The 27,891-nt window shown below is 35.6% G+C and overlaps 1 protein-coding gene across 1 annotated transcript in view; it reads right to left on the bottom strand.

Moving 5' to 3' along the window:
• THSD7A (thrombospondin type 1 domain containing 7A) overlaps positions 1–27,891 on the bottom strand; it is a 455,382-nt gene that overhangs the window by 257,072 nt on the left and 170,419 nt on the right. The window contains exon 2 of the mRNA XM_060020445.1: positions 7,345–8,176. Within this exon, the coding sequence (XP_059876428.1) occupies positions 7,345–8,176 (832 nt within the window). The remainder of the gene's footprint in view (positions 1–7,344; positions 8,177–27,891) is intronic.

Genomic DNA, 27,891 nt, shown 5'->3' with positions numbered 1-27,891 from the left:
AAGTCCTAGATTCCTCCGTCCTTTAGATCTGGATTTTTCACGTGGATACTTTTTTTTTTTTTTTTTTTTACTGTAAATAGAAGTGATTATTTCCTTTATTGGTGTTTCTGGCTAATTTCAAGGCAGTGAATTAAAATAAAACTACCTTTACTCCCTTATGTTTAATTAGAAGTCACATACTGCAATGGACTGAATGTTTGTGTGCCCCCAAAATTCGTACGTTGAAAACCTTAACTCTCGGTGTGATGCTATTAGGAGGTGGGACCTTTCAGAGGTAATCATGAGGGTAGAGCTCTCATGAATGGGATTCGTGCACTTACAAAGGAATCCTAGAGAGAGCTCTCTTCCCCTCTTTCTGCCATGAGAAGATACAGTGAGAAGTGAGCAGTCTGCAACCTGGAAGAGGGCCCTTACCAGACACCAGATTTGCTGATGCCTTGATTTTGGACTTCTCAGTCTCCAGAACTGTGAGAAAAAAATTTTTTCTGTCGTTTATAAGCCACCTAGTCTATGATACTCTGTTATAGCAGCCTGCATTGATTGAGATACGTATCTCATTTGGTAATAACTACGTGGCATTCCACACGTGGAAGCACCGTGATTTAAGTAGTCCTTCATTGGTTGGATTTAGATTGTTTTTCTGTAACAAATCATGCTACGATGAGAGATGTACACATATTTACACAAATATATTTTAGAAAACATTTCCAGGAATAAAATCACTGCCAAAGGAACGTGTATTTTTAATTTTGACACGTATCATAACATTATTTTTCAGATATTTGTACCTATTTCTGCCCCCACCAAAACTGTATAAGAGCAACTCTTTCCCCAATTTCTTTAATATTAAATACTATTGTTGATAAAATAGCAAGCAAGTCTCAGACTTCTATCCATACAAGGTCTGTTTGCAGGACTGGCCTTTGGCTGGCATCTGGGAACTTACCTGGTAAACAGTTCCCTACATTGATATAAAATTTTCTCTAAATGATAAAGTGGCTCTCTGTGCCTAATTTGTTTGTCTAAACAATGTGAATTATGGTGAATAGCTGCTTTCCCTCTGGGAGTTTGGAATTTTTGTACATGCCAGGTTGAGGGTGCCTATGTGATCAACTGCCAATAAAAGCTTGGGGGCACTGAGTCTCTAGTGAGCTTTCCCAAGTAGACAATGCCTTGCCCATGTTGTTGCAGCTCTTTGCTGGAGTAGTTAAGTGTAGGCTGCGAAACTCCTCAGGGAGAGGACCCTGGAAGCTCGCTTCTGGTTTCCTCTCATCTTTTCTCCATGCACGTTTTCCCTGGCTGATTTTGCTTTGCATCCTTTCACTGTAATAAATCTTACCTATGAATGCAACTATATGCTGATTCCTCTGAGTCCTTTTAGTGAATCACCAAACCTGGAGGCTGTAAACCCTGATATACTATCAAACATTTTTATTTGCTAATTTGACAGGTGAAAATGAGATTTTAAATGTTTTATATTTCTTAATTATGATTGAAGATTAGCATATTTTCTCTGACCTGATCCTGTCCTTTGCTGATTTTAATAGACTTTATTTTTTAGGGCAGTTTTAAGTTCACAGCAAAATTGAGTTGAAAATATAAACAGTTCCCATATACCCTCTGCCTCGACACATGCATAGCCTCACCCATTACCAGCATCCCTCAGAGTGGTACATTTGTTACAACTGATGAACCAACACTGACACATCATTATCACCCAAAGCCCACAGTTTATATTATGACTCACGCTTGGTGTTGTACATTCTATGGGTTTGGACATATATCAACTGTCATAGTATTATATGGAGTAGTTTCACTGCACTAAAAATCCTCTGTGCCCTGCCTATTCATCCTTCCCTTCCATCTAACCCTGGCAACACAGATCTACTTATTGTCTCCATAGTTTTGCCATTTCCACAATGCCATATATTACAGTTGGAATCATGCAGTATGCAGTCTTTTCAGATTGGCTTCTTTCACTTAGTAATATGCATTTAAGTTTCCTCCATGTGTTTTCATGGCTTGATAGCTCATTTCTTTTTAAGCAATGAATAATATTCTATTGTCTGAATGTAACACGGTTTCTTGATCCATTCGCCTACTGAAGGACATCTTGGTTGCCTCTAAGTTTTGGCAATTATGAATAAAGCTGTTATAAACATTCATGTGTAGATTTTTGTGTGGACATAAGTTTTCAGCTCCTTTGGGTAAATTCTTGGTGAAGCATGATTGCTGGATCACATGGTAAGAGTATGTTTAGCTTTGTAAGAAACTGCCATACTGTCTTCCAAAGTGGCGGTACCACTCCGCATTCCCACCAGCAATGTAGGAGAGTCCCTGTTGCTCTACATCTTCACCAGCTTTTGGTGTTGTCGTTATTATGGATTTTGGCCATTCTAATAGGTGTGCAGTGGTATCATATTGTTGTTTTAATTTGCATCTACTTGATGACATATGATGTGGAGCATCTTTTCATATGCTTAGTCTGCCTTCTGTATATCTTCTTTGGCGAGGTATTTGTTAAGGTTTCTAGTCCAGTTTTTAATCCAGTAGTTTGTTTTCTTACTGTTGAGTTTTAAGAGTTCTTTGTGTGTTTTGGATAATAGCCCTTTATCAAATGTGTCTTGCAAATGTTTTCCCCAGTGTGGCTTGTCTTTTCATTCTCTTAAACTTATGCTGATTTTTATATTAGATTTTGGACTCTTTCCCTAATGATTTGTAGGAGCTTTTTATGCATTAAGAAAACTAGCTCTTTGTCAATTTTACATATCACCAAGATTTTTTCTTCATTTGCTACTTGGATTTTAATTGGTTAACATTTTTCCTGAGCAAAATTTTCTTTATTCAAATAAATATAATCATATAGATGAATCTTTTCCTGTATGTTTTCTGCATTCTGTGGCCTAATAGGTCACATAAGGATACCTTCCTTATTTTGAGACTTCAACTTTCTAGCCTTTCTTCTAGTATTTAAAAAGAAAACATTTTTAAGTACTCAATGAACCTGGACTTTGTTTGGGTATACAATTGAAAAAGGGATACAATTCTTTTTTCCCCTTCCTTCTTCCTCTTCTTCTTTACGTGGCAAAGCAATTGCCCTCCAAACAAAACCAAATTGATTAAATTATATCTTTTCTCCCGACTTGGAAATGCTCCTTCACCATTGGCGCCATACTGCAGGGTTCTGAGGAGCTTTTTTCTAGACCCTTTTCTGATCTGATTATTCATGTGCTAACATAAAATTATTATTATTCAAAGAATAAAATGCATTTAATTATCTTGTGACACTAGTCTTTTCTCTCTACTTTTATTTTTCAGAATTTTCCTGGCTTTTACTTATTTTTCTCTTGTTAATTTTATAGTAACAACGTAGGGACAACTGATATATTTATTAGATGTTCTAGATAGGCACACATTTACTTTTGTACTTTCAAAGTCTGGTATTATGTGCAGAAATTTTATAATTAGGTTTATTAACAGAATTTTTACTATTGTAAATGGGATATTTTAATTTTTTGTGTCCATCATGTTTAGCTAATTGTTGTTTGCATCTAGGGAATATATTGATTTTGAGATATTATCTTTGTGTCCATCCACCCTATTGAGGTATTTTATTGTTTATAATATATTTTCAATTGAATATCTTGAGTTTTCTATAACATCTGGAAAAATCTTAATATTCCCACCTGTTTTCCAATTTTAATTTCTTTCTCTTTTCAACTACATTGACTAATACTTACAGATCAATGTTAACAGTGAAGATAATGTGCAGTCCTGTCTCATTTTTGACTATAAAGGAAATGCTTCTAGTGTTTCAGAACTGGGTACTAACCTGGTCTTTGGTTTGGTGTCTCTTTGTCTCTCTTTATAAAATTGTTCTATATCAGGTCTTCCATGAGGACATTATTTCAGCCTCCTCTACCAGAATATTGGCCCTGTACAATTTCAATCTGTGGATTGAAGTCTTCCAACTTCAGGAAAGTCTTCTATTATATTTTGGGGGTTTTGTTTTATCTTGTTTTTTCTTTTTTCTGTTCTTTTTCTGGTCCTATCTTTAGGAATCCCAGAATGTTATACAGTGATCTCCTTTCCAGACCCATCATCTTTTTAAAAAACTGGAGTTGATGTCCTTAAACTGTTCTCCATCTCACTGACTCCTCTTACCACTGAAAATTTTCCAATTACCGTTGCACCTAATGTGAATTTATTTACTTGTTTTATAATTCTCTTCCTTTTCGGAGCTCTGTCAAATCACTTTTAAAATTCTATTTTCTTGATTCTTCTTTGAATACTAAAATTACTTCTGGTTTTGATTCAGAAGACCATATTTTCTTTAGTATGTTTGGTTTCTTGAAGAGCTGTCTGTTGAAACTTTCAAAACAACTCTTCACCTGGGGTAAGACTCTATTCAAGCCTGGCTGAAAATCACTGGTTCACAGGGAAGCCCCCTGTGTCATGGTGTGTGTAATGATTTAGAATTTTCTTCCACTGGTCATCAAAACTTTAATCCCTCAGTCCATCAAACTAATAGTCTTTTCTTGGCAATAATGGCATAGTGAGTTCCCCTCAGTGTTATTATGCCATTCTGTTTTCAAACAGAATACAAGAAGGCTTCAGCAGCCCTTTCACTAACACAGACCATGCCATCATAAAACATGCCATTAACCTGGCCCCTCAGAAGTTTCAGGCTACCCTTAGAGATTTTAAGTGCTCATGAAAGCTATAAAGACATAATGCCCCTTTGACTTTCCTCCTCAGTTAGATCTATTTAATTTATAGATTGAAAATTGATCTATAATCTCTATCAATTGTGGTTTGGGACTGTGATGGTTTCCTATTGTCATAAAAGATGGACTTGCATTCATGTTTTTCATTCTTACTGATTTTAGTCTGTTTGAAAGCAGAAAGCATGGGAAATCTATCATCTTTAGCTTTGCAGTTCTAGCAGCAATTCTACTAAACTTATTTTTATTTGCCCTATGAATTGCTTCCCCAAGATTCTTAGGTTTATTTAGATAAATTCATTTAGTTATTGTAATAGGACTGTTTTAGCCTTACTAAATGACTTTTTTATCCTCTTACACAATAAAATTGTTTCTGAATTTGATATAAGATGAAGCACTTTAATCATCAAGTCTTTCACCTGTGGTCCTGTTCTTTGTTGGAGTTATCCATCCATTCTTCACTTTAAAAAGCTTCACTGCTATGGTGTAATGTTTGAGAAAAATGTAGGCAAAATACCTAATTGTTGTATCTTCTTTACTAAGACTAACTTTCTTAATCATATATATTTATTCATATTATTCTTATATATAATTGTCAAATAAGAGAAATATTAAGAAGCAATTTGTTTAACATAGTATTTAATTTATACCCTAGTAAGTTATAACATACATGCAACTACCATTTTATTGGAATCAATACAGTATTTCTAATGGAATATAAGCACCCGGCAGAGGATCTACAGATTTTTATATCTATTTGCTTACAAATAACTGGATGGAAATATCAGGCTCTATGCAGTAGTAGCTACTACTCTAATTATACTTTTAATTGAGTAGTCAACATGAAATTAAACGTCTACAGCATATTAACCTAGCGACAGCAGGAGACAACTCAAGTTGCCTTGGAGGCTTATTCAATTACATGGTGGGAGCCAAGTAACTAATATAACTGTAATACTTCAGGAAAAGAGATCAGAAAATCACCAGGAAAAGGCCAGTGAGAAAAGAATTAAACAGGGATTGAAATTAAAATGTCCATGACACAGAATCAGAGGTGAACACACACACACACACACACACACACACACACACACACTTCCTCTCCCTCTCCCTCTCTCTCTCTCTCAAGGAGTCACAGGGAACCTGGAGAATGAAGGCAGGAGAAGCAGCCTTTAGCAAGACCAGGAAAAGAGTTGGATTGATGACCTCAGAACACAGAGAGAGCAAATTACTGTACGGCTGAAAGAAAATCCAATTGTGTATGTACAAAGAGGGAGTAACAAATATCCTAAAAATAGCGACCAGAACAATGGTATGATGAGAGAAATTGTCTTAGGCAGATACATCAATTGTTTGTTTACTCACTTACTGAAACTATATCCTGCTCCCAAAAGGCTTTCAGTCAGCTTTCAAAATCCATAGATAGCAAAATCATTAGACAAGAATGAATGAAAGAAAATAATGAGGGTGAGAAGAACATGAAGCCGGTGGGGGGTATTAGTAAACAACACGCATGCCACACAGTCCTACTTATGTTCCCAAGGTAAACAGGAAAACGTGATCTATTACAAGATATCCAGGGGCCATAAGGAAAACGATCCAGATGCTCACCAGAAGCACATGGGTTGAGACGTCAGTGAAATTTATCTTATGTGTTTTTAATCAAGAGAACAGACTGTGTAACGGAGTAGATGACACTTCCAATGTCATTTCTACAATAAATATGATATAAAATTCTGAGTGATGTTGCCATAATTTCTCTCAGTTCAGTCCAAATCATAGCTGCATAAATAGTACAGAAGCAGCACTTATGCAAATGATCCAAATAAGCCCCTCCCAGATGGTCTGGCTTATCCAAGAGCAAAATTTAGAATATCCAGAAAACATAATACCCTTTAGATAATCCTCAATGAATATTTTCACAAGAAATAAATCATGCATGAGAAGTCTTTCATAATATAGTCATTATTCACCCAGAGATAATTAGACAAATAATTTCTGTCTAGACAATGCAGTCAATTAATTACATGTTTTCTAAAGTAAGCTACTCATGATTAAATAACCTTTACTTACCTTATTTTCTGCTGGTTTCCCTCTTCTTCTGGGGAGAGTTATTCCATTTTATAAAATGTAAAAGGAACTATTCTTAGGTATAGCTCCCTGGGTGGTTGTTTAGATTTTGTTTATAGGGTGATTCTGAACATGTTACAAACTTGGGGAGATTATAAGTGTGCCTTATTCTTACTAAAATAAGTATCTGAAATGAAAATTCCCAAACTCCAGCTCACTATGGTTTTCTTTCCCCCATTATAGGTGAAAACAGCACTGCTGATCTAAAGAAGCAATATCATCTCATGCAGAATCTCTCATGCTTTAGATTTTGACAGGAAAATTTAAATTACCTCTAGTGGTATAGTGCCTAAACATATACAAAACAGAGGTAACTTCAGGAAAACCACAAAAGTTTAAATGTCTTCAAGTGGAAAATGTCCCACTTGGGGGTAGCTCATCCTAGGTGTACACATATGAATTCCAGGACTTAGTACAGAAGGTCTTAAGTACTCTCTAGCCCATGGTCTTGACAGAGAGACACGCTTATTTAATGGTAATAAAATGTTACCTTAAATCAGCAGCTTTCCCTGTCTTGTTAGTACACATAACTTCTCTGGTCTGGTATCCAATCTGGATGTCCCAATATTTGTTCTCTTGTCGGTTCTGTCTGTTTCTATTTCTCTTTTTCTTGATCAGTTCACGGGCCTCCGGATCCTTCACTCCTTTCCCTCGGTCCTTGCCCCGTTCTTTATTCTTCCCACGTCTCCTTGCTTGTCTTACTTGCCTCGAGTGGGGTATCGAGCACGTGCTCCAGGGCCCCACCTGCAAGCTGTACATGCTCTCTTCAGCTTCACAGGCACTGGACTGGCACACCTGGAACTCAGTCAGATTTGGACAGCCTGAGCCTCCAAACTGGGGGGGCGCCACCACATGACGTGTCCGGTGCTGGAGCCCACTGCCACAAGTCTTGGAGCATTCTGACCAGGCAGAAAACTCAGACACAATGCAATCTTGCTGGCAGGGGATGAGGCAGGCCTGTTCCAGAAGAGGCTTGGGCTCAAAGTACTCACAAATGATATCCTCCGCAGGGATGTCTTTCTCTTTCTGGATGCACATGATCTCTCGCACCTGAATGCCTTCTTCCCCTTTAACGCACTCAAGGGGTTTCTCTAGGCTTTTTGAAATCACAGGCTGACAGTGATTCCAGGGTCCCAGCCTCCAGTCGTATAACTCTTTGTGCCAGTCACAAACTTTGAAACAATTTTGCTGGTTACTGGGTCTCTCAGCCTGCTTGCAGTTTGTATGCAACGTTGTCCATCCTTCCACATGAGCACACCACACAGCCCGGGTCTGAATGCCTCCTGGACCACATTCGTCTCCCATGCATCGGCCCCATGGACCTAAAAACGATACAAGAGTTAAGAGTGCTACTAGATGAAAACTACAAATACTTCACGTTCCAGAAAGGCACTTCAAGATCTAGTACATGAACTTCCCTGAAGTGTTATAAAGTAGGTCTCTGTACATGACTGTTGGAAAGTAATGATCTACACTCAGTATTTTCGCAGAAGGGGAACTGTGTCACAGAGTCTATATAAGGTAATTGCTGGGACAAGTTCATTTTGAGTCCTTTTGGGATTACTGAAAACTTGCTTTTATTCATTTTCTTAATTTTAAGTAGGTAGAGAACCCTCGGCTCATTAAGAACCCTTGCTTAATTTTAGGTAGGTAGAGAACCCTAGCTCACATTAGAAACTAGTCACAGTGAAAACCCATTACTCCTGCCTCATAACCATCAAATTCATTTCACTAACTGGCAGAGAAAACGGCTGCTTGTGAAGAACTTAATCTCCTGCAGACTTTTCTTTTCCTGGGGCAATTAACTATTTTGTAGGATATGCTCTCTTCCCTCTCATTTTCTGTTGTTGTACATACTATGATTGAAAGAATCTATTAGTTGCATACGTGTGTGCTGACAGAAGTGTTTACTTTCTTGTAACCAAAGCTGGGAAGTGAAAAATTCATTCTATCACATTCTGCCCTTAAATTTACAAAAACAATTTTTTTTTTTGCTCATCACCACAGTGAAATAAAAAGATGGGTAAGAGAATTAAACTTTGACTAAAAGATTTTTGGAATTTTCTGCATGTTAAAGTGTTACTTTGAGTTTTATCAATTTATTCATTTCCTAAATATGAACTACTTGGCATTATGGAGCAATATTATGGAATACTTAAGTCAGTGGCTTTAAAATGAAATGTGGGCTTTTTACCTTAGAATCCTTCTTATCATAGATTGAAACCTACTTATATTTGCATATATCATTTCTTTTTTTAAGGTAGATAATAGGATTCTCAAGACTTTAATAGACAAATAGCAATTTATGTAATAGAGATTACATTATTTTGGAATTTTAAAGAAATGTAATAATCATATAATTACATGATTTTCAAAACGTGGCCCCTGGCATTTGAGGAATTATTTGATGTGGACTAGAGCCATCTTCAATAGGATGTGTGGGAAGTGGGCGACTAGCATACAGGGTCCGGCTCTAGGGTCACTCAGCCCCACCCCACTCCCTTCCTCTCTCATTGCTGCTTCCCTAAGAAAAGCTCCATTATTATTATTTATTTTTATGTATGTTGAGATAATACATAGATTTTGTCTGAGAAGAGGCTTCTGTCGCTGAAAAGTAAAAACCACTAAACTACACCAAGAGATTCACTCTATGAATGAGGAAAACAAGTGACAAGGAGGGGAGGTGACTTGCCAAGTTCACCTTTTAAATGAATAAAAAAACCATCCTGGATTTTAGACTCCAGTTCTGATTTTTATTTTTATTATTTATCCTAGATTTCAGAGCTTGAGACTTAGATACTCCTATACAAAACAATTAATATACAAAGAATGAAATACGAAGAATGTGATTATATTTAAACATTTAATTTTGTTTAACTAGGAAGATGTTTACAACTGGAAGCTGTTAACTTCATTACAAATGGAATGATGGAGTTGTAAATAGAAAACAGATTGACTGAAAATACTGTGCTAACTAACCACAGTTGTGTGAAAATTTGACATACCTATATCATTACTTTATGAAGTTCATGTGCATATGTAGAGAATTACAAGTGGCTTAAAATACATTCAGGGAAACAGCCTTCCCAGAGTGCTGATGTCAAAACTTTATGAGCTAAGAAAGTCAGTGAGTGTATTACATCTGTATACATGGAATACCTGATAATATTTTAATCTTATTTTTAATTTGGCAAAGAAAAATATATATTCATAAATCTGTTGATGCTGTCTTAGAGATTTCCAAATATCCAGTTTGGGAATCAGAACGTGGGACCCTTCTCAAGGGAACAGATTAAAATGTATGAAATTTTAGTTAATTCCATAAATCTTTGCTATTTATTCATTTTCTCCTTCATACTCAAACAATAGTAATCTTTATTTCTCATCCTAAATACAGCATATAAAGATACGTTTATGTTGGACCATCAAGTTAGGAGTAAGCTATATGCCATTAAGTCTAAATTTCAAAATATAAGTGTCTTGCATTAACTCAAAGTGTAAAACCCAGGTGTAATTCAGGAGAACTTCTTGATATTTTGTTTTCCAATCTTTGATACTAATTATGAAATTAGACTGAAGAATCAGACTAGGACTATTAAGAAGTTAGTCTTTTATTGTCCAAGTAAAAACAAAAGATTTTTATAGGAAAGTTATAGATTTGGCACTTAAAAATATTTAATTGTACTCTTTAGGTAGGTTGTACTACTATTAATGGGTGTGTTTCAACTGATGAAAATTAATATTTTATTACCAAAACCTGAGTATACAAAATGTGGATTGACTTTAAGTCTGTGTGTTATTACTGAGTAAGGAAAACACACATACTAAAAAACAAACCCTCTAAAACCATGAAGCAGAACTATACAACACTAGTTAACTATTACGTTTGAAATTTACCCTAGACAAAATAAGGATGGGTGAAGATATTACTCTTATAAACCAAATTTTATCAGAAAACTCCAGCCTTTCTTATAAGTTTCCTCAAAAATAAAAGTGAATGATGGTTACTTTGAAAATGATCCATAGCTTACTAACATCAAATTAGGGAGAGATCCCTTCTTACACATTCTTAGAACACTCCACATGTCTCTCACATCATGTTTACCACAATTTCAATTAGTTTATTAAATAATAGTTTGCCAACATCTGTTTATCACATCAGACTGACTCAGTGGCTCCTTAAGAACAGAACTTTGCTATCTTCTGCAACATTTGGTTTGATCATGTCTTTTACATGGCTGGCTTTTGAATGAATTTCCTCAATTATTCTGTTCAGAAAAGAGAGAATTTAGTTTGCAGATTTTATTATCCAAGGCATTACGTGGTTGATATCAATGCCAACAGAAAGAAACTGAGTTCGAGAAAAATTCTACACTATTTCATATACATTGATAATGAATAAGCATTTCGAAAGTTGACTTAGATAACTAGAAAAAGCATACATTCTATATACAAATTCAATTTCCACTCCAAAAATAACATCATAGATTCTATTAACCAGCTAGTAATAGATAACATTGTTGGGTTTATTTTATTCCAAGTATATTTACATTGAGAACCAGAAGATAGGTATCCCAAGAAAATTCTAGAGATATATAAAAATACTAGGCTAAAGGGGGAAAAAAAAAACGCATGAAGGCATCAGTGAAAGTAGACATGGCAACATAATCACAATTGAACCTAAAGAAAACTCATTCACTTTGCAGGGTACCTTATCTGCTATCATAACTTTTCATTAAATCATGGGTATTGTACTTGTGTCCAATTAACAGACCTATTGAAAAATCAGATCTTCACCACTGCACACCTGATGAAGGGCTGTCTAGTTCTGTCCTCCAAGTAGTTTTAAAATAATCACATACTGAACAGAAAGAGGACCATATCTAAAGTTGCTCTTGGCAGCTAAGAATTATCAGCCCAATTAGCTACCACGTTTCAAGAAGTACAAATGTTTTAAAGTGCAATTTGAAAAGCACAATACGCAAACTCTATCAACGAAAACATGAAGTCGTCTCCCAAGCACAGTATGAGAATATGATATTTAATTCATAGGTCTCTGCACAAATATTAAATTGTAGCCCCACATCTCATATTACTAAGAGTGGGAAATGGTGGTGTTGGAAAGGTTGTGTGTGTCTGCGTGAGCGTATGTGTGTGTGTATCAGGATGTTTGTATTTTTAACAAGAATAGAAAGAATTTCCATTGGTTTGAAACTTGCTTCCTTTATTATTCTTGTTCATGATTATATACAGAGAACTTGGAATCTAATTGTGCAAAACAAAAGATAGGCACCTTTCTACTTAAGAGCTTGGTAATGTCCCTTTATGGATGGAAATGTATTCCTGCATACAGATTTGTAGGATTGTGTTCATTCAGTATCATGAAAGCATTTCTAGGGTGTAGGTTAATAAATACATGTAGAACACTCAGCTTGACAGATTTTATGTAAATTGAGAAAAATATACTGGATATCTTATTCCACTAAAAAGAAGTTAAAACAAATGATTGCATATACAAAATATTTATGTAATTGCTGGACTCACAATACAAATATTTTCACTTGGAACTGATGCAGTATTATGCAAAATTGTTACAACAACTTTAAATGAATGCTACTTGGCTTCGTTTTCCACTGACTAGTGCTTTAAATATAATTCTTAACTCAATTTCCAAAAACGTTGATAAAATAATCAATTTATTTTTATTCCCCCTAAGGAAGATTTCATAACATGCCTATTCTCTTCACATCATTCAAAACTCTCTCTTTATGTCAGTCTACAAAAGACAGTCTTTTAAATTTAAAATTAGTATGTTGCCCACCCTATTCAACACTGACTCCTTCTAAGGTTGTTTTTCTGTATGTCAAGGGCATGAGAACAATAAAAGGTTGAGTCTATAAAAGGCCACATTATTGACAGGTGGCTAGCAACTGTTCCAAAGAGCCTTATAAAAGATAAACACTATAAAAGGAGCATGAGAAAATTATGCAAACTACTTTCTGTCCTTGTTTGCTATAAAACTCTCAGATGAGCCAGTTTCTTGTTGGACTAAATATGTCTGCATCCTTCAAATGAGATGATGCATTTTCCCTCCTGGATTTGCTTATGGAACAGCACGTCCTAGTTTACCATGATCAAGGAATGCACAAACAACTTAGTAGTATATTAAATTCTGTCTCATGAATGCTGCACAGTATCCTATTTTGAAATACACAAGTCACAGATTTTTTTTTAAATATCTTTATTGGAGTATAATTGCTTTACAATGTTGTGTTAGTTGCTGCTGTATAACAAAGTAAATCAGCTATACGTATACATATATATCGATATCCCCTCCCTCTTGTGCCCCCTCCCACCTTCCCTATCCCTCCCCTCTAGGTGGTCACAAAGCACCGAGCTGATCTCCCTGTGCTATGTAGCTGCTTCCCACTAGCTATCTATTTTACATTTGATGATGTATATATGTCCATGCCACTCTCTCACTTCGTCCCACCTTACCCTTCCCGCTCCCTGTGCCCTCAAGTCCATTCTCTACGTCTGCGTCTTGATTCCTGTCCTGCTCCTAGGTTCTTCAGAACAATTTTTTTTTTAAGATTCCATATATATGTGTTAGCATATGGTATTTGTTTTTCTCTTTCTGACTTACTTCACCCTGTATGACAGACTCTAGGTCCATCCACCTCACTACGAATAACTCAATTTCGTTTCTTTTTATGGCTGAGTAATATTCCATTGTATGTATGTGCCACATCTTCTTTATCCGTTCATCTGTTGATGGACACTTAGGTTGCTCCCATGTCCTGGCTATTGTAAATAGAGCTGCAGTGAACACTGTGGTACATGTCTCTTTTCCAATTACGGTTTTCTCAGGGTATATGCCCAGTAGTGGGATTGCTGGGTTAGATGGTAGGTCTATTTTTAGTTTTTTAAAGAACCTCCACACTGTTCTCCATAGTGGCTGTATCAATTTACATTCCCACCAGCAGTGCAGGAGGGTTCCCTTTTCTCCACACCCCCTCCAGCATTTATTGTTTGTAGATGCTTTGATGATGGCCATTCTGACCGCTGTGAGGTGATACCTCATTGTGGGTTTGATTTGCATTTCTCTAATGATAGGGATGTTGAGCATCCTTTCATGTGTTTGTTGGCAATCTGTATATCTTCTTTGGATAAATGTCTATTTAGGTCTTCTGTCCATTTTTGGATTGGGTTGTTGTTTTTTTGATATTGAGCTGCATGAGCTGCTTGTATATTTTGGAGATTAATCCTTTGTCAGTTGCTTCATTTGCAAATATTTTCTCCCATTCTGAGGGTCGTCTTTTCGTCTTGTTGGTGGTTTCCTTTGCTGTGCAAAAGCTTTGAAGTTTCATTAGGTCCCATTCATTTATTTTTGTTTTTATTTCCATTTCTCTAGGGGGTGGATCAAAAAGGATCTTGCTGTGATTTATGTCATAGAGTGTTCTGCCTATGTTTTCCTCTAAGAGTTTGATAGTGTCTGGCCTTACATTTAGGTCTTTAATCCATTTTGAGTTCATTTTTGTGTATGGTGTTAGGAAGTGTTTTAAGTTCATTCTTCTTACGTGTAGTTGTCCAGTTTTCCCAGCACCACTTATTGAAGAGGCTGTCTTTTCTTCACTGTATATTCTTGCCTCCTTTATCAAAGATTAGGTGACCATATGTGCGTGGGTTTATCTCTGGGCTTTCTATCCTGTTCCATTGATCTATATTTCTGGTTTTGTGCCAGTACCATACACTGTCTTGATTAAGTCACAGAATTTTTTAAAAATTCTCTTCGTTTTTACTTGAGCAAATCACTGTAGGAAAAAAACCCTAGAAATTACTGCTAATTATCAGGAAAGAAAATTTTTCATAAATCCCATGAACTAAAGGTAACTAGTCTTCATATTTTGCTGTCATCCTATTAGGCAATTAAAAATATATTTAAATAAATTTAAGGTCATCCTATAAGTTGTTTTATAATTTTCTTTTTAACTACACAATATGCTATAAAAATAACTCTGTTTCAATAAATGTTGGGGGGCTCAGGTACACACACACACACACACACACACACAAAGACTGACCCTACTAGACAGTTAATCTCATATGTTCTTCATGTTTGCACAATTAGATCTATACTATGGTTGAATGGCATGTTGTATCAATTTACCATGATTTACCTAATTGATATTCTATCTGTGGAAATTTAGGTCTTATAAAAAATTTTTTCCAACACTATACAGAATGTTACAATAAACATCGATTGTTATATATTGGTCAGGTAATTTAGCCAAGAGTTTTGCAACTTTTCAAGCTTTTGATACATCTGTTATTGCAAATGTGTCCACCCAAATGTACCAGTTTGCCCTCCAAACAGCCATTTTTTTCCCTGATATCTACAGACTGCTAGTTTTCCAAATTTGGGCTCCTATTGGGGGAATCTGATGTGCTTATTATTTCCTCAGAGGGTCCATCTGTTGACTATTTTAACTACACAGATAGTCTTTATTCCCTTAAATCCAATCCTTTGTGTACTGTGGTCTACATAAGACCTCAAACCTTCTGGAGGATTGCTGGTATCCTCCCTTTTTCCAACACTGAAAAATAAGTTTTTAAATTTTGCATTCATTTTGGTCATTTCAAAGCATTTTTGCTGTGCGTAGAAGCAAACATGTGATCTTAGATGTCTTTCTTGAAATAATCCCACAGATTGGTAAACTGAATGCCTGGCATACTGTACCATTCTATATTATACTAATTGATTTAATTATAAGTATGCGCTCTCTCTAGGAGACCCCCTTGTGTAGATTTATCAACATAAAAACAATTAAATTTTTAATATTCACTGACCTAAAATGGATTAAATTTTCTTTTTAAAGGAAAAAAAAGGAGTGCTCATAACTTTTTTGACTTGAGTTTTAATTTAATTTCACTTTAATTTAAAATATAACTCTCAAATGACAAATCAGTTTGGTGGATAAGGAGAGATCACTGTGAAGTCAAGCTGAGCTTTCATCTTCAATAAGTAATTAAACTTTAATAAGAAATTATATAAGAGTATCAAATTAAATGTATAAAAATTAGAACAAGCTCTTTAAATTTGATGAGACAATGAATGATGAATCAGTGACTAGGATAGCTGATTTCACAGTTGCCAAATATAGTAATCTATTTTCAGGCCCTATCAACTTGATCTCTCTTACAAAAATTACTTAACCTCTTTAAATCTTGATTTCTCCCATATGTAAAACATAATATAATACGTACCATATCATTAACTTCCATAGTCTCATAATACTATCGGAACCGTAAGCTATGTATCAATATTATGAGGAATATTTGTGATAAAGTTGTGAAATGCTTTTTTCTCACACAAAAAGATTTCATTTTTATGTGACTTAATCTTTTAAACTCTGTATGCATCAGTGGTGATGTCTTTAGGCTAGACTCCATGCAAGTCTGTTGACCCATGATCTCCTTGGAAGCAGATCCTTCAGCACCAGTCAACATCCAGGTAACTGCAGGCCTGGCCAGTCTTGACCACAGCCTCATAACAGACCCTGAGTCAGAACCACCCAGCTAAGTTGCTTCCAAATTTCTGACACATGGGAACTGAGATAATAAATTTTACTGGCTGTAATCAGCTAAATTTTGAGGTAATTCATTATGTAGCAATAGATACCTAACACAGACTATGGTCCTTGAAGACGTATGCTGCTGTAACCAAAAATTTAAAATATGGGAGTGGCATACTGGAACCAGGCAGTGGGCAGAGCTGCAAGGACAATGAGGAAAGTGTTAGTCAAAGCCAAAGGTACTTTTTAAAAAAAAGACTGTTAGAAAAAGGCTAATGGTAGCTGCCAGTAAGAACTTAAAAAGAAGTGAGATCTCCAAAGAAGACATACAGATGGCCAAGATGCACATGAAAAGATGCTCAACATCACTAATTATTAGAGAAATGAAAATCAAAACCACAATGAGGTATCACCTCACACCAGTCAGAATGGCCATCATCAAAAAATCTACAAACAATAAATGCTGGAGAGGGTGTGGAGAAAAGGGAACCCTCCTGCACTGCTGGTGGGAATGTAAATTGATACAGCCACTATGGAGAACAGTATGGAAGTTCCTTAAAAAACTAAAAATAGACCTACCATATGACCCAGCAATCCCACTACCGGGCATATATCTGGAGAAAACCATAATTCACAAAGATACATGCACCCCAATGTTCACTGCAGCACTATTTACAACAGCCAAGCCATGGAAGCAACCTAACTGTTCATGAACAAGATGAATGAAGAAGATGTGGTACATATATACAATGGAATATTACTCAGCCTTAAAAAGGAATGAAATAATGCCATTTGCAGTGACATGGATGGACCTAGAGATTGTCATACTGAGTGAAAGAAGTCAGAGAAAGAGAAATATCATGATATCACTTATATGTGGAATCTTTAAAAAATCGTACAAATGAACTTATTTACAAAACAGAAATACAGTCACAGATGTAGACAACAAACTTATGGTTACCAAGGGGGAAGGGAAGGAGGGATAAATTGGGAGATTGGGATTGATACATGCACACTAATATATATATAACAGATAACTAATAAGGACCTACTGTATAGCACAGGGTACTCTGCTCAAAACTCTGTAATGACCTATATGAGAAAAGAATCTAAAAAAGACTAGATATATGTATACGTATACCTGATTCACTTTGCTGTCCAGCAGAAACTAACACAACAATGAAATCAACTATACTCCAATAAAAATTAATTTAAAAAGAAGTGAGGAGAATGTTACAGAAATTTGAGGAAAGGAGATTCTTATATCATGACAGAGAGTTTAAGCAATACTGTCACCTACAGTCATGTAAAGTGGAAAATACACCTTATGAACTGGGTGATCTAACTAAGATTTCCAGTCAGAGTGTTGAGGGTGCCCCTGGTTTTTTTTTATTAGAATATCTCTAATAAATAATCCCTTCCTAGTCACCAAATCCATGTCATGTCACGAATATAGTGGACTAGTGTGATGTGCTTTTTGACAAAAGGCAGAAGTGTTAACTGTCCCCAGGGTAAGGGAGTGATTGCATCTGTTATATAGTTTCAAGTAAAAGCAAAGAGCTTTTGATCCTTTTTACTAATGAGAATTGAGGAAAACACCTTTGCCAGATCAGTATCTGCATACCAAGGGTCTAACACTGTGTTGATTTGTTGTAGTTTAAATACCACATCTTTCATATCGGCTGCAATTGGGCCTAACACATGGTTAAGTTTACAGCAGCTTGCTATCATCTTCTATGATCCATCCCGTTTTGTTTTACCTTTTTTAGAAACAACACAGGTCAATTAGACAGGAATATGATGTGGACCATGTCTCCTGTATCATTTGAATGTCTGATGTGGCACTAATTTCTGTAATTCCTCCAAGGATGTTATGTTGGACCCTAACACAAAATGCCTCACTTCCTACCTACAATTCATCTCAATCTATCATCTCCATCTATCAAAAAGTCAGAGTCTTAGTAATTCTCAGTAGTAAGCTACTGTATGTCAGCCTAGCAGGTGATATTGCAAAGCATTTATCCTCTTGCCCCTATTCCCCACTGGTCAAGAATGGTCCCATGGTCATTAACTCCCTCACAATTTCAAGCTGTACGTGAGTGAGTGCTAAGTGGATTTCTGCAGGCGTCTTGCACTACAGTGTCAGAGAAGCTCTAGGAAAGTAGACTGCTCAGCCTATGATAAGTTGCAGTCAGTTTTCATCTACATGAACCTAGTTAAACCTGTGCAAAATTGGATGTCACAGGAGTGACTGGAGGTGGAGGTGAAGCCATGTGGATTGGAGATGGCACATAAGTGACATTTCATGCTTAGCAAATGATGGTTTTTGTTTTTTGTTTTTCCTCTAAAAATGTCAAACCAAAGTCATCTATCTTTTTATGAACAGAATACCTTCAGGACAAAATTGCTAAAGGCTGAAGATGCCTGAATTTTTATCATGTTTATTTATTCATTTAACAGACATTTAGTGTGGGCTTACAATGTGCTAGGTGCTGTGATAGGAAAGAAAATAGATATATATTGAGATAAGAAAGCACTACAAAAGGTGGAAACATCAAAAGATGGAAGAATAAACAAAATATGGTATATACATAAAGTTGAATATTATTCATCCTTAAAAAAGAATGAAATTCTGATACATGCTACAAGATGCATGAGCCTTGAAAACTTAGGCTAAGTGAGATAAGCCAGACACAAAAGGACAAATATTGTATGATCTCACTTATATGAGGTACCTGGAATGGCCAAATTCATAGAAACAGAGGCAGAATGTTACCAGGGGCTAAAGGAAGGAGAGATGTGGGCAGAGTGTGATGTGGGCAGAGTTTCCGTTTGGGATGATGAAAATGTTCTGGAGATGGTTACTGGTAATATGGTTGCACAACAATACGAATATACTTAGCGTCACCGAATTGTTCAATTAAAATGATAAAAAGGCAAATTTTATATTATATACATTTTATCACAATAAAAAAACATATAATGCTACAACAAACTTTAGCCAACAATTTTTATATTCAATCTATAATCTTATGAAACTTCGAGAATTTTCTGGATATAGCAACATAGTGCCAAGGTTCTAGGAAGTTACTGCCAAGTTCAAAGCCTTGGGGAATTCTTAAATTCCTTAGGCCTGGAAGCAATTTATTTGAAACCTTCAAGCAAAAAGGGAAGAGCCAATTATAGATATAATAGACCCTCCTTGTCTTATTAAATACTGAAAAAAAGACAGCTCAGAAATGCCACCATTATCATCTTAGGTCTAGTGCCTAGCATATTAAATACATAGTTATTATAAATAATAGGTTCCAAGTTCTTCTGATGATGTTACACTGTGAACTGCATACCTCTATAATTACAATATATTTTTAGTCAGTAATGTGAGATTATGGATATGATCTTCACAAAATGGAAAATCAAAATGAATGGAAGTAACCTTTTGACATCCGTGCTGTTTTAATAACCCAACTAAAATATATTTTATTCTTTGATTATTTAGGACATTTTTTTGCACATACTTTGGTTAATAAATATGTACATGTCTTTTACTTTTGTGTGAAGCTCATTTTAGGTATATATTACGATTTAATACTCCCCTGCATATAATAAACCACTCTAGTAAAACACAACCAAAGTAGATTCTCCCCCTAATGTGATGTTACAATTAATAAGGCTAACACAAAAAAAAATGTTAATTTCTTCCTTTCACGCACTGGGGTAAGACTGCATTACAGGCAATTATTAAGGATAACAATAAATTCCGTTTTTATCTTCTTACTTCAAAGGACTACAGTTATACATTTAGGAAACTGAGAAGTATGACTTCTTTACAAGAGACTATAAAGCCTTCCTTCATGGTTACCTTAGTCAATGCCCTTATGCATCACTGTATATTTTCATAATCTCCATATAATTGATATTGCACTAAATGCTGTAATTATATAGAGTTAAAAGTAAGCAATTCAAATACCTGAAACATTTAATTTTCAACACACTAAGCGGTATGTATATGAATGTAACTGTAAATTATCTGTAAATATACTTTTTAAATACAAATGATTTTTGCTAGCAAAATACTTCATCTGAAGCCAAGTTAATCTTTCCAAACTCCACGTGTCAAAGGAACTTCAGTGTACAGTTTAGGGCGGTAATTTGCAACATCAGTGACTTGGAAATGTCTACTAGAGCTTAGATTATTGTTTCCATAATGGGTAAAGTCAAGTGTAAAGCTCTTATAAAGTTAAGCATGAGCTCAAAATTATACCATGCTGTGAAAAATAATCAGTAGGTAATTTAAGATTTGAATGTATATGTTTCAGTTTCCCAGAAAGTGAATTGAAGACTATCTTAATTTTTTAGGAGGCTCTTCCCAACTTTGATAAAATATAACCCATAAACATGCACAAATTTCTTAAGAATTAGATTATTTGATCAGTATTTTTCATGTAATAATTTTACCTTGGAAAATATGGCATATGTAAGATAGCCCCAAATTAAGTTATAAAATGTAGAGCCATAACTGGATTTGATCAATGTTGAGTATTTCTAACTCATGTCCTTTCTTAATAAAATCAGATATTCAGTTTTATCTTCAAAGAAATGTCACCAATAAAGCAGTGCTGAAGATGCATACAGTTCTGTTAGTTGCTTCTTAATAACTGTGGACAGTATATCTTTAACGAGGGAAAGTTTCTTTTAGCCTAAAACATTAAGATCTCATTAAAAATTAGGGAGTCAGAAATAAGCATCCATTTTCTGATTTTTGTTTCTATGTACCTTTCTGTGTTTGGATATACATTTCTCCTTGATTATTAAATTTCCATGGCTGACAAATTCCATAAGTATTAAATAGCTATAATTTAAAAATCATATTATATTAATACCAGTGTATTAGGCTAATCTATACTTTAAGGCACATCATTACTCTTTTTGAAGACACATGTAGATGCAATATAATACTTCTTTAAAATCACAGTAAGGACGCATTTAAAAAACATAATATATATCAACTGAAATTAACGCAGGGCATTAATACACATGGCTTCACTGAGTAATTGGTTCCAAGAATACGACAGAGAATCAACTAAGGCAGATGGTTAAATGAGGAATAGGGGAGCTGACAGTTGCACATTCACAGAAACTGTAAAATTTAAAACTGAAGGACACCATAGTGATAAACAGTGCAAGATCTTCAGACCATCAGAAGTTAAGTGCAGCTTACAAAGTCATTATCCAAGCCTGGGTCAGAACCCAGATGTTCTGACTTCCCAGCTCACGTTCTCTGACTTCCCACTCTCACATTCTACCGTAGGAGACTTTAGTTAAGATAAAATAGCTCACACTGGAACTCTATTTCTCAAACTCTACTTAGTAAATTATCCAAGTAGCCTCTGGCTCCAAAAGTAATTCACTCATTTACCATTATCTTGGAATCTGTGATTTGGAAGTGTCCACAGAGATCCTGTAATATTTATAAACTTTCTTCAATCTTTCTTAGGTTCTTTTAGCCTCAGATAGAATACCTCTGGTGACAAGAGTTCATTGTTTAGCAAAGTTGCCCATTCTGGTGACTGTCAGCTTTATTTATTAGAGATTTCTTTGCAATATTCCTATAAAATCTTCCACTCTAAGAATTCTAATCTAAACACTTCCTTATAGCTTTCCAAATATTTTAACACTCCAAACTAAATACTAATCTTCTTATTTTTTCTTATTCCTAAGAAGACTTCTGGTCTGATCATTAGGCTTGTTGCTTTCTGTGGCATTGTTAGATTGTGCAATAATACAACAGAGCAATCTGGAAACTAGTAAATAAAATGGACTAGACATAAATAAAACACCTGACCACATCCACATATCTTTTATTCTAATTGAGATAAAAAAGGTAATAACCTCATATCCATTTCAACACAGTGAGTCTCACCCAAGCTTCTTACGTTAACTCTGTTAACTCATCTCACACACATTCTGTCGAGATTTAGACTTTTTTGATTCATACTATGCTATGTAATGAACTTACTCACTATGGCCATTCTTTTGGTAACTGCTTGGCTAACTCAGCCCCGTAAGGACAAAGGCACATATTGAAAATCCTGTCCCTGAATATCTATTTCTTCAATGAATCCTTATCCAGAGGCCAACTCAAGGAACTAGAGGTACGTTTCACTTCTGAGCTCTTCCAGATTCCTTAATCAGCAACACTCTCTGACCCAGGTTCTTGAGGTGCCATGCATTCAGTTATCACTCCCCAAACCTTTTCTCTCAGAGCACTGTAATTCCACTGCATAGTCCAGAATTGATAACTTTTAGGTTATATTTGAAGATAAATGTTTATAATATATGTTTACATGCTTTGGTATAGTGTTCATATAATGCCACGAAAAATTAGGCTAATTACAAAGCAAATGCTTTACACATCTATCTGCATCAATTTAGTATTCTTTTGGTGGAAAGGAATGAGAATTATTTAAATCAAAATTACACTCATAAATTAAATTCTCATTATAGGAAGCAATTCTAGTGCTAAAAATGTTCTGAGCATTCTATACTGAATGCTCATTATTTGCTAGAGTACAAAGGTCATAGGGGCTCACAGTTCACAGATGGTCTCCGGGCTAAATAGGACACAGCAGAGGGACAGAGGAAACTTGCATTTAGATTACCTAGACTGTGTTCCTTACCAGAATTTAATCCTAATTTTTAAAAATTTTGGTTTTTTGTGGTAAGAACACTTAGCATGAGATCTACTCTCAACAAATTTTTAAGTGTACAATAAATTATTGACTATAGGTATAATGCTGTACAGCAGATCTCTAGAACTTATTGAAACTTTATGCCCATTGATTAATAGCTCCCCACTTCCCCTCCCCCAGCCTCTGGAAACCACCATTTTTACTCTCTGCTTCTATGAGTTTTACTATTTTAGATAAGTCCATTGTGTATCGCATTCTCTCTTCTTTTTTAAAAAAAATTAATTAATTAATTTATTTTTGGCTGCGTTGGTTCTTTGTTGCTGCGTGCAGGCTTTCTCTAGTTGCAGCGGGCGGGGGCTACTCTTCGTTGCGGTGCGCGGGCTTCTCATTGCAGTGGCTTCTCTTTGTTGCAGAGCATGGGCTCTAAGGCACACGGGCTTCAGTAGTTGTGGCACCTGGGCTCAATAGTTGTGGCTTGCAGGCTCTAGAGCACAGGCTCAGTAGTTGTGGCGAATGGGCTTAGCTGCTCTGCAGCGTGTGGGATCTTCCCAGATCAGGGCTCAAACCCGTGTCCCTGCACTGGCAGGCGGATTCTTAACCACTGCGCCACCAGGAAATCCCTGTACCACATTTTCTTTATCCATTTATCTGTTAATGGATATTCAGTTTGTTTCCGCATCTTGGCTATTGTGACAGTGCTGCCATTCCTCCAAAGAAGACATACAAATGGCCAAGAGGTATAAGAAAAGATGCCCAATATCACTAATCATCAGGCAAGTGCAAATAAAAGCAAAATGAGATATCACCTCACACCTGTCAGGATATTATCTAAAAAACAAAAGGCAACAAATACTGATAAGGATGTGGAGAAATTGGACCACTGTTCATGGGAATGTAAACTGGTTCAGTCATTATGGAAAACAGCATAGTGGTTCCTGAAAAAAAATTAAACATAGAACTACCATATAATCCAGCAATCCCACTTTTGGGTATTTATCCAAAAGAACTGATGTTGAAGGGATATCAGCAGAATTTATTTTGTCTTTTTGAGGTATCCACTTCAGCTCTGGGCATCAATTTAGATCACCTGTTTTTCTTAACATGAGAGTTCTAACTAATTATTTAATACCTATGTCCCTGTTCATAATAATACTGTACCTTGTTAACTGAACAATTCCATTTGATTTAATAAATATTATGAATACCTAGAATTTTAAGCATCCACATCTTTTTGCTAATCCAAGGAATCAGAATTATTTCTCTCAATTACCCATGAACTTCTTGAGTTAAAAAAATACTTGAAATCAGAGGTTGGTGAAATTTTCTTTCACATTATTGAAAAGTCATTACTGGAAGATTCCAAATAGTTTTTAATGTAGAAAAACATAAATGAGCATTGTTGTCTTCTTTTTAACTATTGATTATTAACAACAAGTTCTGAGGTAGGTTCAATGTGACCCAATTGTTAAAACTGCCATGTAGTAAATTTCATATAATGTTCTTTTGGCCATATTTTGAAGAGTGGAGATGAGAAGACATACACTTTAGCAAAGTAGCCTTAATGACATACTTTAAATCATAGCTCCTTGTCATATACCACAAGGTAGCACTCAATACTTTTAAATAGTAGAATGAATTTTGTGTATTCCAGTCAGAGAGGAAAAATAGGTTCACTGGAAGCCTAAAGAAGGAGGATATTATATTCCTACTGGGGAACTCAAAGCTTGATGGAAATAATGAGATCTGAGTTGGAGAGGCAGAAATGGAATCACGGGACATAAGGTTGACAGCTGCTAGTGTGGGCGTAGAGAGTGCCAGGAACAGGGGACAACATGGACAAAACCAGAAAATGAAGACTGTATAAATAAGTAAGCACGTGGAACATAGATCTGAAAAGGAAAGGGAGCTTGGGATGAGGTTGGGGAGGCACTGGAAACTTTTCTGTAGGTGAATCCTAGCTTAATATATTTTATAATACCTTACTCTAAGTAAATCCTAACTTCCTTTCAACAATCTGCTTTAATTGTGCTCATTCATTCTCTTCTCACGCTATGTATGTTTAAGAGAATTTCTCACATTATCTGTGCTACATATCCTGACCTCTTGTTATAGTGTCCTATTTTGTTTACCAAGTATTTTGCATATGGAAACCTATTTCTCCAGTAAGATTTTAAACCACTCAAGGACAGGAGCTTTGACATGTTCCTTTTGTAATTCCCACTATAATGCTAGACTGCCAATGAAAATTCATATGAAAGTTCTTTCCAGAGTACATTTAAGATATAATTGGGATTGCTCCTTAGTATATACTTGGTGAGCTGTAAGAGCTATCAGAAGATGGCTGTTTCTAGGAATCCTTGAAGGAAAAGATCTGAATTAAAACAAATAGCTTGACACCCTGTACGAGTTAGCAAGAGGCTAGAAAATAGAGTAGCCTAGCTATGGAGGTCTAGGTTATAGTACACTCAGAAAGTGACAGTAATGAAAGTCAAGCACCAGATAGGATGGCCACCCTGCCAGCATCAATAGGGGACCAGCAGTCTGTGAGTTCAGCACCAAAAACTCATTAATTGCAGGGCTAATAGGTGAGAAAAATAAACCATAGCTTAAGAAAATTTGTCCCTGAAAGCTAATTCAAGCCTTAGGGACGTTAGGCAATTAAATGGTAAAGCATGACTATTTCTTTTCAAGAAAGAGCCACCCATGATTGTTGAAAATTTAACAATAAATTTAACAATATTAAATAATTAAATTAAATAATTAAATAATTAAAATTTAACAATATTTAATTTAGTAAACTTTAACATTATTAACCTTCTGGTTTCTTTTCTATTTTTTTCCTGAGGTTGTCATCAGAAGGATTCATGTTTATCATGTGTATTTTACTTTAGACTTGTTAGTCACTTGTTAATATGCTTGTGAAGATGACTGCAAGAAGTGATGGAATTCAAATTATTTTCCCCACATAGGCCTTCTTTCACTCTGATGGTGTTAATAGTTGACTCGTTATTTCAATGGCATTTTCTTCAATGTCACGGTGTTTCTCTCAGGATGTGTTCCATTTTCATAATTGCTATCTTCCCAAGCATTCTGGTTTCTCAATGTGACAAACACTACACCTAAGATTTGAGATTCACAGCTCTCACAGGAAATCTCCATCTCTTAGAGGGTTTTTAAACTCATTTTGCCAACGGCTGAATTTTTTTTATCTGTGGATAAGCAGTTTTTCAGAATTTTATGCCATAAAAAAATTCCAGTCTTACGTTATTTTGATATCTTGCAGTTTTCATGACATAAGGAATTATAAAGCAGAGGCTACTGGTGAGGGAACTTTTATCTCTGACCTCCCTGTAGCTCCTAGAAAACATGGTAAGTTTTGCTTGTCTTGAAAAGAAAATGAGCACACGTAAGATGCACTGGAAAGTATTTTAAGATTCTTAGCAAAACTCAGTAGAATGCTATATGCCTAAGAGGATGAGTGAAACAACCCAAATAATTTTATCCAGTAAGGGCATATTTCTTAGGACTTAAACTGCACTTTTTGGAGGTATTTCCAAAGGACAAATATTTGACATATTTTGGGTTTTGAACTTATTCAAATTAAAAAACAAACAACAACAACCGAAAACGTCTTTCATTTACCTCCAGCTCTTTTGGTTATTACCCATCTGTCACTGATTTCCTTACTGTGTAAATGACTGGTCATGAGTAACTTAGATCCCATTTATTACAGTAGCTATCCATTAGAGTAGAGGAGCTTATTAATGTGCTTAAAGACACTAGAGCAACCTATACCCACACCTGGAATTCTAAACACGCTAGCCATGCAAGTCCACTTTGGCCCACCTCTCACTGTTCTCTGCACTGAGCAGCCAGCGGGAGCTTTTCGACACGCAAATCTGTTCGTCTCACCCTGTTGCATAGAACTCTTTGATACCTTTCCTTTGTTCTTAGGTTAAACCAAAGCTTGTTAGCACCATCTAGAAATTCCACCAGGATCTGACCTGAACCTCCCTCTCCAAATCTGTCTTGTATTTTGCGCCCTCTCAACACTGTGCTTTAGCCATGTTCACTTCTGCACCATTTTCCCACAAACAGATCTCCGTTATAGCACTTACTGTGCTGCAATTATTTGTTTATTTCTTTCTTCCCTACAGGTCATTACTACCTTAAAGGCAGATACTGTCTTGTTATTTTTCTATCCCCAATGCTTAGGATAATGCATATCACATATTAACTGCTGCTACATAAATACTTGTTTAATGAATACATTTTAATGAATAAAATTTCAGATGCCTAATTAGAAAAATTTATCACTGCTTTACATTAGTGAGGACAAACCTCTCCCAATAAGCACAATACCTTAATGCAGTTAAAATATACATTTCCACATAAGTCCTATCTAAGAACCTAGACCCTTTCTACCCAGAGTGTGATTCAGGGAACAGGAACATCAATAATGCCTGGTAGCTTATTAGAAATTCAGAACCTGCAAACCCTAGCCCAAACCTACTGAATCAGAGTCTACATTTTTAGAAGACGCCTAGATAATTTGTATGTGTATTAAGGTTTGAAAAGTACAGATCACAAATTACTTTATACCAATTTATAAAAGATACCTTTATATCAGCCAAGGTAGAGAGGCATGTGCTCCTAGATGTGAAGAATTAAAACAGACAAAAGTCAGTTTTTTCAATAATAATTCATAAATTCATTTATGCTTTCAACAAAGAGATAATGAGTAGCAACCATCTGTTAAGTAGTGTGCTA

The sequence above is a fragment of the Delphinus delphis genome, chromosome 9 (assembly GCF_949987515.2).
Source record: "Delphinus delphis chromosome 9, mDelDel1.2, whole genome shotgun sequence".
NCBI classification, from domain to species: Eukaryota; Metazoa; Chordata; class Mammalia; order Artiodactyla; family Delphinidae; genus Delphinus; species Delphinus delphis.
The sequence above is the reverse complement of the archived record's forward strand: the minus strand, read 5'-3'. Positions and strand labels throughout refer to the sequence as shown.